We start from the raw sequence: 12,081 nt of genomic DNA on the forward strand, positions 1-12,081 counted from the left end.
TGGTTGTGTCCAACAAATATGGAGTCTTATCTGAGGATAATGATGATGACTATGAGGAAGAGTTGAGGAAAATTGATGCTGAATGTGACAGGGACACAGAGGACCATCCCCCGCCAAAGCGGAAGCCCTTATCTGTGGACCCTCAGGTGGAGGCTGACATGGACACCGGTGGTGGACAGAATATCTCTGATTCACGATGATGGCTGTTACTCTGCTCCTTCTATATTGTGTTGTGATGGCGGGGTTCTCATTAACACTGACATCAAGTAACGTGAATAGTATTAAGGTGAGGAGGACGAGACACACGGTGTATGAACATCTCAGATACCTGGACACAGATGTCATCTTCCTGCAGGAGACACGACTGACATCTCTGGGGCTTTTGAGAGAGGCTGAGAGGGAATGGCGGTCCGGTCCATCTTTCTGGTCACTGGCTGTGGAGCCTTACGCCGGGGTTGCTATCCTGTTTAACACCCATGATGTGACTGTACATAGGATGACAGAAGTGGTCATGGGAAGGTGTCTGGTCCTGGAAGTCACTATCCATGGTAGGCGACTCCGGCTTATTAACATCTATGGGCCACAGACGGTGACTGACAGGATCCAGCTGTTTAATGACGTCAGGCCTTTCCTCTTCACCTCTCTCCCGGTGGTGATGGCGGGAGACTTTAATGCCATACTGACATCAGGTGACAGCTCCTCAGGTAGGACAGTGACCAGGGACGGCAAGGTCCTACATAACATCATAATGCAGGCAGGACTGACTGACATTTTCACACAGGGAGGTCGTCAGCCAAAATTTACGTATTCTTGTTCCAACAGGAGCAGTAGGATAGATTTTGTTTTTGCGAGTCCTACTGAGGCTGTCAGCTCCCTGAGTGAGAAGGTCGTCCCTTACTCTGACCACCTCGCCTTGTGCTTCTGTCTGGGGACCTCTAACCGCCCGGACATTGGTAGAGGGTTGTGGAAGCTTAATTCCAGTCTCCTAGGTGATGCCTATGTCCAGAGTCGTGTCCACTCCCTTATTCAGGTCCATCTAGACAGGGTTGATTTTTATGACAACATGACCGACTGGTGGGAGGACGTCAAGGAGGATATCAGATCCCTCTTAAAGAGACTGTCAGTTAATAAAGGGAGGAACAAGTACAGCCAGTACCTAAAGCTGCGTAAAGAATTGGAGTCATTGTATTCGGCAGGCGGGGATGACAAAGTGAAGATCGACCGGCTGAAATCTGAGATAAGGCAGTATCAGTACAGCAGGTACACCTCCCTGGTTCTTGAACGGGATTATGGGTCCTTAGGGGCACCTGATCCCTTTGAGAATTGCAGGGAGAGGGTGGCCAAAAAAATGGTCCCAGGTCTCACTGACTCCCAGGGTGTATTGCAGGATTCACGGGAGGGTATTCTGGGGGTCGTGAGATCTTACTATGCTGACTTGTTTCAGAGGAAAGTTTTGGATAAAAATAAGATGGCTCAATTCTTGGAGGCAACTCCAGTGCCTGATACTAACGATCTGGACTTTTCTTCTTTGACAGCAGAATTAACGGTGGAGGAAGTTAAGGCGGCTATTGATAAATTATATCTGAAGAAGGCACCAGGTCCAGATGGTATAACAGCAGAATTTTATAAGGAATTCAGAGACCTCCTGGCTCCAATCCTTGTGGATGTGTATAGGAATTGTCTAGAAAATCACCTGATGCCTCCATCCATGAGAGTGTCCTCGTTAATTCTGCTGTCTAAAGGTAAAGAGCCGAGTGACATCAAGAACTGGAGGCCGATTGCCCTCTTGAATGTAGACAGGAAGATTCTGGCAAAGATCCTGTTTTCTAGGTTAGTCTGTTTGTCCCCGGCACTGTTGGCAGGCTCTCAGTTTGGCACAGTAAAAGGGCGGAACATCTCTGGAGCAGTCATCTCGATACGGGAGATGTTTGAGAGATGTAAAGCTCTGCGGTGTGGGAGATATGTTGTCAGTCTGGACCAGGCTAAAGCCTTTGACAGAGTTGATCACGATTATCTGTGGGCCACTTTGTCAAAGTACGGTGTTCCGGGACAATTCGTGGATTGGCTGAAGACTTTGTATAGAGAGGCGGTGAGCTTTCCTCTGATTAATGGTTGGCAGGGTGATACTTTTGGAGTTGGGGCGGGGGTGAGACAGGGCTGCCCACTGAGTCCGCTCCTGTATGTTTTCGCCATAGACCCGTTTCTGAGGTCACTGCAGGAGTGTGATTTTCAGGGGGTGCCGGTCCCCCACTGCTTGCCTCTGACTGTTGTTGCCTATGCTGATGATGTGACGTTGGTGATCTCCAATCCTCAAGAGGTGCGGATGTTATCGGCGGCCATCAGAAGCTACTCTGAGGCCTCCGGGTCTCTGGTCAACCTTGAGAAGAGTCAAGCTCTGTGGACGTTAGACACTGATCCTGGCTTTGATCTGCCACAGTTTGCTAAAGCCTCCACCCATATTAAGATCCTAGGGGTTAAATTTGGGAGGGATGATAATGCCAAGCTAAATTGGGAAGAGAAATTGGAAACCGGAAATGCAAAGGTTCAGCGATGGAAGAACTGGAGGCTGACCTACAGAGAAAGGGTCGCTATGTTGAAGACCTACCTGGTCCCCATCTTCTTGTATGTCTCTGTTATTTTCCCTTTGCCAGAGTCTTTCTCAGCGAGGCTTTTCAGCTTGTTCTTCCAGCTCTTGTGGGGGAATAGGTTGAACCTAATAAAGAGGGGAGTAACGTACCTACGGCGGAGAGATGGTGGGCTGGATATGTTAAATCCAAGGGTTTTCTTTGACTCCCTGTTTCTAAAAGTGAATTTTGGGAACATGGACTCAAACAGTAGCTCCCTGTGGGTGAATAGTATCAAGGACTGGATATTGCCTTTTGCAGAGTCTTGGGTGCGAGGCGGCAGTCTCAAGAGGAGGAGATGGACAGGTGGCCACCTCCCCCAGTATCTGGACTACGGTCTGAAGTGTGTCAGGAAGTGGGGACTGGAGAGGTCTTACATTGAGAGCAATACGAGAAGAGACCTATATGCTCATGTATGTGGGACGTTCTTCTTTTCTCCACTGGCCCTGAGAGATTGTGTCACCACCACCCTGCAGGAAAGTCTCAGGTTCCTAAACGGGAAACGACTTCCTCCCAAACTGTTTGACATCTCTTGGCTTTCACTACATAGTCGGCTCTTTGTCAGGGGGAACCTGAAAAATCTGAGTGTCTCTGATCGGAATTATCCCCTTGGTTGTCAGCAGGAGGAGACTATGGAGCACTTTATATGTGATTGCTGGGGAGGGAGGAAGATCTGGGAGGAGGTGTCAGCTAATCTAAAAATCCCCAGACTTCTGACCCTAAAGTATCCTGACATAATCTATGGTGTCCCATCCACTGTCAGTAACATCGACAGAGAGACCATGTACATTATAATCAGTGTCATAAAATACTATCACTGGCACATGAGAACCCGGGTGTCACTGCACAATGAGCCGTTCGATCACACCGCTGCAGCCAATCAGGTGATATCAGAACTCCGGTGGATAAAATCACTAGAAGTTGGAAGGAGTCAGAAAAACATAAAGTTATGGAGCAACGTAAAATTCAGTTAGGGAATATGATGATTATTATTATTTTATTTTTTTTTTTTTCTCTTTCCCGCAGGCGTGGACTTTTTAATTTATTTATGTATATGATCTGATTATTTTAATGGTTTTTTTTTGTATATATAACCCATGTGATTTGTCTTTTTGTAATACTGGATGACTTTTGTTTGTTATATTTGTATTTATGTTTGTTTTTATAATAAAAATTGCCCCTTATGTACAAGAATATAACTACTATAATACTGCCCCTATGTACAAGAATATAACTACTATAATACTGCTCCTATGTACAAGAATATAACTACTATAATACTGCTCCTATGTACAAGAATATAACTACTATAATACTGCCCCTATGTACAAGAATATAACTACTATAATACTGCTCCTATGTACAAGAATATAACTACTATAATACTGCCCCTATGTACAAGAATATAACTACTATAATACTGCTCCTATGTACAAGAATATAACTACTATAATACTGCTCCTATGTACAAGAATATAACTACTATAATACTGCCCCTATGTACAAGAATATAACTACTATAATACTGCTCCTATGTACAAGAATATAACTACTATAATACTGCCCCTATATACAAGAATATAACTACTATAATACTGCCCCTATGTACAAGAATATAACTACTATAATACTACCCCTATGTACAAGAATATAACTACTATAATACTGCTCCCTATGTACAAGAATATAACTACTATAATACTGCCCCCTATGTACAAGAATATAACTACTATAATACTGCCCCCTATGTACAAGAATATAACTACTATAATACTGCTCCTATGTACAAGAATATAACTACTATAATACTGCTCCTATATACAAGAATATAACTACTATAATACTGCCCCTATGTACAAGAATATAACTACTATAATACTGCCCCTATGTACAAGAATATAACTACTATAATACTGTTCCTATGTACAAGAATATAACTACTATAATACTGCCCCTATGTACAAGAATATAACTACTATAATACTGCCCCCTATGTACAAGAATATAACTACTATAATACTGCTCCTATGTACAAGAATATAACTACTATAATACTGCCCCTATGTACAAGAATATAACTACTATAATACTGCCCCCTATGTACAAGAATATAACTACTATAATACTGCCCCCTATGTACAAGAATATAACTACTATAATACTGCTCCTATGTACAAGAACATAAAATTGTGCTCCAAAGTTTACACACCCCGGCAGAATTTTTCCTTTCTTGGCTTTGTTTCAGAGAATATGAATGATAACAAAAAAGCTTTTCCTCCCCTCATGGTTATTGGTTGGGTGAAGCCAATTATTGTCAGTCTACTGCGTTTTCTCTTTTTAAATCTTAATGACAACCAAAAATATCCCAATGACCCTGATGATTTGACCCTACCATAATACTGGCTAAGCCTCGGGCGATGGACGTCCTGACATTGCAATGTCTTCTTGACACGGAATGAAGCTTATAGAAGAAAAGGCGCGGTGCACCAGATGGCGGGCTACAGCAGTCAGGACCGGTAAGTGGCAAGTGCTCTGTTGTCTGCAGAGATCTTGGCATAATAAGGAACATTTGATTTGCATCAAATAACTTTTCTGTGAATTGAATTTCCCTGCGATTCACTCATCTCTAGCGAAAACCAAAAATGACCCCTTAAGGAAAAAGAAAAAAAAAAAAATCTCCCACCCTTTTTCTATCTAAAATACTGGAATATTTAGGTAAAAAAAAAAAAAGCTTTAGTCACTCGATAGTCTTCTCCTTAGGATTGGCCATCAATGTTGGATCTGTGGGAATCCGCCACCTTCACCAGCGATCATCAGCTCTGGGGGCAGCGGGATCTAAGCATTGATCGTCAATCTCGTGTAACCAAAAAACCCCTTTAAGAACAAGACCACGGGGACTTATCTAACCGACTGCCCTTCGGACCAGTACCGGGATGAACTTTCTGACCACAAGGGACATTAAGACGCAGACTGGTCATTGTCTTTGTGCCTTTTTTTTCAGGCCTAAAGATCGTTCCCAATCGTGACTTTTACGGTTGCGCCTCGTTCATTATTTTATTTGCCATTAACTTTACTTGGTTTCACCCATTTTTTGTTCGATATTACAGGCGTGTTTTCTTATCCAGGAGTTTTAGCTTAATTCTCTTTAAAGGCGTTTAAAAAAAATAATAAAAAAAAAAAAGCATCTTTGATTTTGTACAAAATTCATCCCGTCAGTTGGGCCTCTTTCACACGTCCTGATATTTCTGGTACCGGAAAAACCAGTACCAGAGATATCCGTGTCGGTGTGCCGCATCAGGAGCAGACGTACCGGCGCCTGGGAATCAGCGTACACTTTGCGCTGTTCCCAAACACTGGGTGCTGAAATCTGTCCTCAAAGTCCTCTGCCGGCGTTGCGATCAGCACCAGCAGGGACAATAATGAGAGTAGTAGTCTGCTCCTGTAGTGTCTAACTGTAAAAATAAGAATAAAATAAAAAAAAAAAAATCCATATACTCATTTTTCTTAAGTGTCTCCCGCTGTAATCCACGTGACTGCTCAGCAGCGGAGCCGGGGAGAATGAGCCGCTCCAGCGAGCGGTGTCCTGTCACTCACTGAGCGCAGCTCCGGGGCCCGCTCGCTGCAGGAGTCATTCTACCTGGCTCCGAGCCCTGAGTGGTCGCATGGATCACAGCAGGGGACACTTAGGACAGGCGAGTATAAGGTTTTTTTTATTTTATTCTCATTTTTACAGTTGGACACTGCGGGAGCCGACACTACTACTCTGTCACCACACGTACTGGAGACACGAATGTGTGAAAGAACCCTTAGTAGAATTTGGCAGAACGAAGGTCATCGAACGCAAGGCAAAAAAAGAGAAGTTACTTAAAAAAAAAAAAAAACAGCAGCAAATGATGTCTCTAAATATGAATATTCCTCCGTAAAAGCTTTCGTTATAAATGATGCCCAAGATTTCTGTACAGCATTTGAACGCCGCTGCCAATCACTGTCCGCAGCTGTGATTCAGGTATACTTAACGCAGCAATATTTAACATTAGGAAAAGTAAATTGCTTCATTAATATAGTAATAGAAGCTCCGGCTCTTTAAGAGAGAGGCTCAAGTGTGGCTCTCCACCGTCTCACTCTCTTGACAGCATTGTTAACTTCCTGCCTCTGCGAAAGGAGACTGATCTGTGCAGCTGTCTTACCTACTGATGCAATGTACGATGGATTCCTGTGTATTGTGATGGAGCAGGATAAACGAAACAGCTACATAGGTAAAACCTGCCACAGCTTCTTGTCAGTGTACCCTGTGTGTATGTAATGAGAAATCCAAACCCTTTAGAAGCAGACACGTTCCACCCCTAGAAGATGGACCGTTTATAAGCGGCAATGTCCCACCAATATAATATTGACCATTTAGAAGCAGCTACATCCCACCCATTCCCGTTTATGAGCAGCCATGACCCACCACTAGAAGATTTACCATTTAGAAGCAGCCGCAATATCCCACCCATATAATATTGACCATTTAGAAGCAACTACATCCCACCCATGACCGTTTATGAGCAGCCATGACCCACCACTAGAAGATTGACCATTTAGAAGCAGCCGCAATGTCCCACCCATATAATATTGACCATTTAGAAGCAGCCATGTCCTCCTCTTCCAGATAAAGCAGGACAATTTCTAAAGATTTTATCTGAGCTGTATATTACACAAGGACATCGTACACAGCTGATTAAAAAAAATATCTAATAATGACATCTACTTGAGAAAAGTCTCCTGTCATCTGTTCTTTTTTATGTTTCGCCTTACACTTTGAGCCAGGTTGACCCCCCCCCACACCCTATCACTGGCCAGCCCCCACCAGGGGCACTTTGTTTATAAGTAATGAGTATGTACCACCCTGTAAGAAGCAAAAACTTTTGTCGATCATCACATCACCTCCTTTATTGTCTTCTGGAATACTGTAGAGTTTATTGAAATGTATAGAATGATACAGAAGGATCGGTCACAACGCCTTGCTAGCGTCTGACAAGACAAGACCTGAAATACAGATACTTAGTGAGAAGAATTACATCCCCACCCCCCCCCCTCGGAAAAAAAAAAAAAAAAGCTGGATAAAAAGACTGAGACTCCATGTCATCTGCCCTGGGATGAGAGCAACATGGATGATGAATTAAGACCCAAAATGACAAGTGTGAGAACTTGATCAGAGGCGATCATCGCTGGACAAAGAGCGCCATCTGATCAAAAACAAATAGAATGTCCACAGGAAAAGGACAAAACGCCTCCGAATGTCACCACAAAGTAACCCAAAAAAACCCCCCAGCAGTCTCATCAAGACTTCTGGAGCAAATGTCAGAGGAGACCCAGAAGACTCCCTGCATAGATTCCCATCAGTTCTCGAGCAGCCAGGTCCCGGACCAACTCTGAACCACAAGAGTCAGGAGGAAAGAAAGGGTAAGGTTTGTGTGTTTGATCCCAAAATATCCGCACCAGTCACGACCCCTGGTCCCATTGCAGGTGTGATGTCACCAGCTAACTCATGGCGGGGTAGGGGAGGGAGGATAAAGAAGCCGATGATAAAGTCATTGCAGGTATTGGTTCCTGATCTAGTGACTGGAGACCATGGCCACGGCCCAGTCCTTAATGGCCAGTGTAGTGTTCTGCAGGAACGTCCACGAGGATTGGGTGATGTTGCTCAGATGACCCTTCGCGCAGTCCCACGTCACCTCACCGCTGCAAGGAAAAATGAAAAATCTGATGTATAGATGGACAGTACAGACGCTCGCCAAGAATCACTGCACCACCCCATAAACCAGGCGGGTGCAGTTACGTACTTGCAGGAGTCCACATATTGCTGCCATGTCCTCTGAAGGGCGGCTTCACCATACTGCACCGCCGGCAGGAGGTAATTGTGGTAGAGGAGGAGGAGCAGGTCTCTCAGATACTCCAGCAGCTGGAAGACGGATTCAGGGATGTGGGAATGGAGCTGTCAGGACAGAGGACGAGAGGTTACAGAGACAACATGCATCTCCTCTGATTAATTATTAAGTCAAGAGAGTCCAACCTACAACAGATGTTTCCTCAAGAATAAAACACATTTAAAATGACAGAGGGCGTATGTTCTGTAGGTCACAGAGGTCTGGAGAGTCGTGACATCACTAGGACATAGTTGGGAATTGGAGTGATAACACGAGGAAAAGCACCAAATGAGATTACCAAGCTGTGACTAGTAAGAAGAGAAGAGTGATAACGTAAGGAAAAGATTCTATGTACTCCCCTAGCCTAGACGTAAGGTAATGAGATTACCAAGCTGTGACTAGTAAGAAGAGTGATAACATGAGGAAAAGCTCCTACATCCCTTCCTCTGGGACTAAGAGGGTTGTAGAGCTGCGATTACCAAGCTGTGACTAGTATGAAGAGAAGAGTGATAACATAAGGAAAAGATCCTATGTACTCCCCTACCTAGACGTAGGGTAATGAGATAGAGATAACATGAGGAAATTCTCCTGCATTTCCAGCTTGTGTCACGGAGGGCTGTAGATTAGCCGACTGTGATTGGTAAAAGGAGTGATAACATGAAGAAAAGCTCCCCTTGCCCTAGACATAGAGTGATGAGATTACCAAGCTGTGACTAGTAAGAGAAATAAACAGGAGAAGTTCCTTCATCCTCTCTGTAGAGTTATGAGATTACCAGGCTGCCAGTGAAGAGAGGAGTGATAACATGATGAAAAGCTCCTATGTTGTAACCCCTACCCTAGACTTAGGGTAATGAGATTATCATGCTGTGATTAGTAAAGAGAGTGATAACATGATGATAAGCTCCTGCATCCCCCCTCTGCTGAGTGACGGAGGGCTGAAGAGTAAAGCTGGTCATACACCGCAGATGGCCATTGGCTGACATTCTTCTGACAATTATTTGGCCGACAACCATCTCAGCAGACTCGTGTTCTCTAGGAGAAAGCAGTCAGCTGACACGTCGGCCGCTGGGTTATCTCCGGAAGAACACTGCGATCTGCAGTAGAAAAATGGACATGCTTGACCGACAACTCTCCTGACCATCAGCAGAGCACAGAGAGCACGTGACTGAATGCTGGATCAGACTACACAGGGATCCTTCGTAGTCTGTTACCATGGAGACATATACAGTGCCTACATGTAGTATTCAACCCCCTGCAGATTTAGCTGGTTGACACATGCGGAATTATCTTGGCATTGTGACATTTGTACTGTAGATCAGCCTGGAAGTGGGAAATGCACTGCAGCAAATATATATTTTTTTTTTAAAAAACGTTAAAAGTTAATTCAGAGTGTCATTTATTATTCAACCCCTCAAACCACAAGAATTCTGTTTGGTCCCCCTAAAGTATTAAGAAGTAGTTCAGGCACCAAGAATAATGAGCTTCACATGTGTGGATTAAAGATCTCTTTTGCCAGCCTTTTCTGACTATTTAAGACCCTCCCCAAACTTGTGAACAGCACTCAGACATGGTCGACATGGGAAAGACAAAGGAGCATTCCAAGGCCATCAGATACAAAGATCGTGGAGGGTCACAAGGCTGGCAAGGGGTACAAAACCCTTTGCAAGGAGTTGGGCCTACCTGTCTCCACTGTTGGGAGCATCATCCGTAAGTGGAAGGCTTATGGAACTACTGTTAGCCTTCCACGGCCAGGACAGCCTTTGAAAGTGTCCTCCCGTGCCGAGGCCAGGCTTGTCCGAAGAGTCAAGGCTAACCCAAGGACAACAAGGAAGGAGCTCCGGGAAGATCTCATGGCAGTGGGGACATTGGTTTCAGTCAATACCATAAGTAACGTACTCCACCGCAATGGTCTCCGTTCCAGACGAGCCCGTAAGGTACCTTTTACTTTCAAAGCGTCATGTCAAGGCTCGTCTACAGTTTGCTCATGATCACTTGGAGGACTCTGAGACAGACTGGTTCAAGGTTCTATGGTCTGATGAGACCAAGATCGAGATCTTTGGTGCCAACCACACACGTGACGTTTGGAGACTGGATGGCACTGCATACGACCTCAAGAATACCATCCCTACAGTCAAGCATGGTGGTGGCAGCATCATGCTGTGGGGCTGTTTCTCTGCCAAGGGGCCTGGCCATCTGGTCCGCATCCATGGGAAGATGGATAGCACGGCCTACCTGGAGATTTTGGCCAAGAACCTCCGCTCCTCCATCAAGGATCTTAAGATGGGTCGTAACTTCATCTTCCAACAAGACAACGACCCAAAGCACACAGCCAAGAAAACCAAGGCCTGGTTCAAGAGGGAAAAAGTCAAGGTGTTGGAGTGGCCTAGTCAGTCTCCTGACCTTAACCCAATTGAAAACTTGTGGAAGGAGCTCAAGAATAAAGTCCACATGAGACACCCAAAGAACCTAGATAACTTGGAGAAGATCTGCATGGAGGAGTAGGCCAAGATAACTCCACAGACCTGTGCCGGCCTGATCAGGTCTTATAAAAGACGATTATTAGCTGTAATTGCAAACAAGGGTTATTCCACAAAATATTAAACATAGGGGTTGTATAATAATTGACCCACACTTATGTTTAAAATTTAATAAAATTCAACTGAGCAACATAACTTTTTGGTTTGTAAGATTTATGCTTCTGTTCATAAATCCTACTCTCGTTTGCAGTTTGAAGGCTCTAACTTATTTGCATCTTATCAAACCAGCTAAATCTGCAGGGGGTTGAATACTACTTGTAGGCACTGTAGGTCTGTAAAGGTGCAGAAGATCCGAAACAGATCAGTAATGAAAAAGGTCATAGAAATATGTGTTGTAGAAGATATTAACATCTCTATGCCACATGAAACTGAAGGGGGAAAGACGGCTGACCGTCTCAGTAACAGACGACCAGGAACCAAATGGCTGTTTCATTGCAGCCATTTGGTAAATTCTAAAAAGTTCATTTTTTTCTCATTAATGTCCACTCTGCACCCCATCTTGACTGAAAAAAACAGAAATGTAGAAATTTTTGCAAATTTGTTAAAAAAGAAAATCTGAAATATCACATGGTCATAAGTATTCAGACCCTTTGCTCAGTATTGAGTAGAAGCCCCCTTTTGAGCTAGTACAGCCATGAGTCTTCTTGGGAATGATGCAACAAGTTTTTCGCTCCTGGATTTGGGGATCCTCTGCCATTCTTCCTGGCAGATCATCTCCCGTTCCGTCAGGTTGGATGGTGAACGTTGGTGGACAGCCATTTTCAGGTCTCTCCAGACAGGCTCAATTGTGTTTAGGTAAGGGCTCTGGCTGGGCCAGTCAAGAATGGTCACAGAGTTGTTCTGAAGCCACTCCTTTGTTATTTTAGCTGTGTGCTTAGGGTCACTGTCTTGTTGGAAGGTGAACCTTCGGACAAGTCTGAGGTCCAGAGCACTCTGGAAGAGGTTTTCATCCAGGATATCTCTGTACTTGGCTGCATTCATGTTTCCTTCAATTGCAACCAGTCGTCCTGT

At 44.3% G+C, this 12,081-nt stretch overlaps 1 protein-coding gene across 1 annotated transcript in view; it reads right to left on the reverse strand.

Moving 5' to 3' along the window:
* Window positions 1-7,529: 7,529 nt before the first annotated feature.
* The window catches only part of TMEM214 (transmembrane protein 214), a 29,670-nt gene continuing 25,118 nt past the window's right edge, over window positions 7,530-12,081 (reverse strand). Inside the window, exons 16-17 of the mRNA XM_073673648.1 lie at window positions 8,450-8,601; window positions 7,530-8,348 (exon numbers count right to left, since the gene is read on the reverse strand). Coding sequence (XP_073529749.1) covers window positions 8,222-8,348; window positions 8,450-8,601 — 279 coding nt within the window. The 3' untranslated portion in view covers window positions 7,530-8,221. The remainder of the gene's footprint in view (window positions 8,349-8,449; window positions 8,602-12,081) is intronic.

Source organism: Phyllobates terribilis, unplaced genomic scaffold (genome assembly GCF_046119375.1).
Source record: "Phyllobates terribilis strain yellow unplaced genomic scaffold, ASM4611937v1 Scaffold_3__8_contigs__length_932513732, whole genome shotgun sequence".
Lineage (NCBI taxonomy): Eukaryota > Metazoa > Chordata > Amphibia > Anura > Dendrobatidae > Phyllobates > Phyllobates terribilis.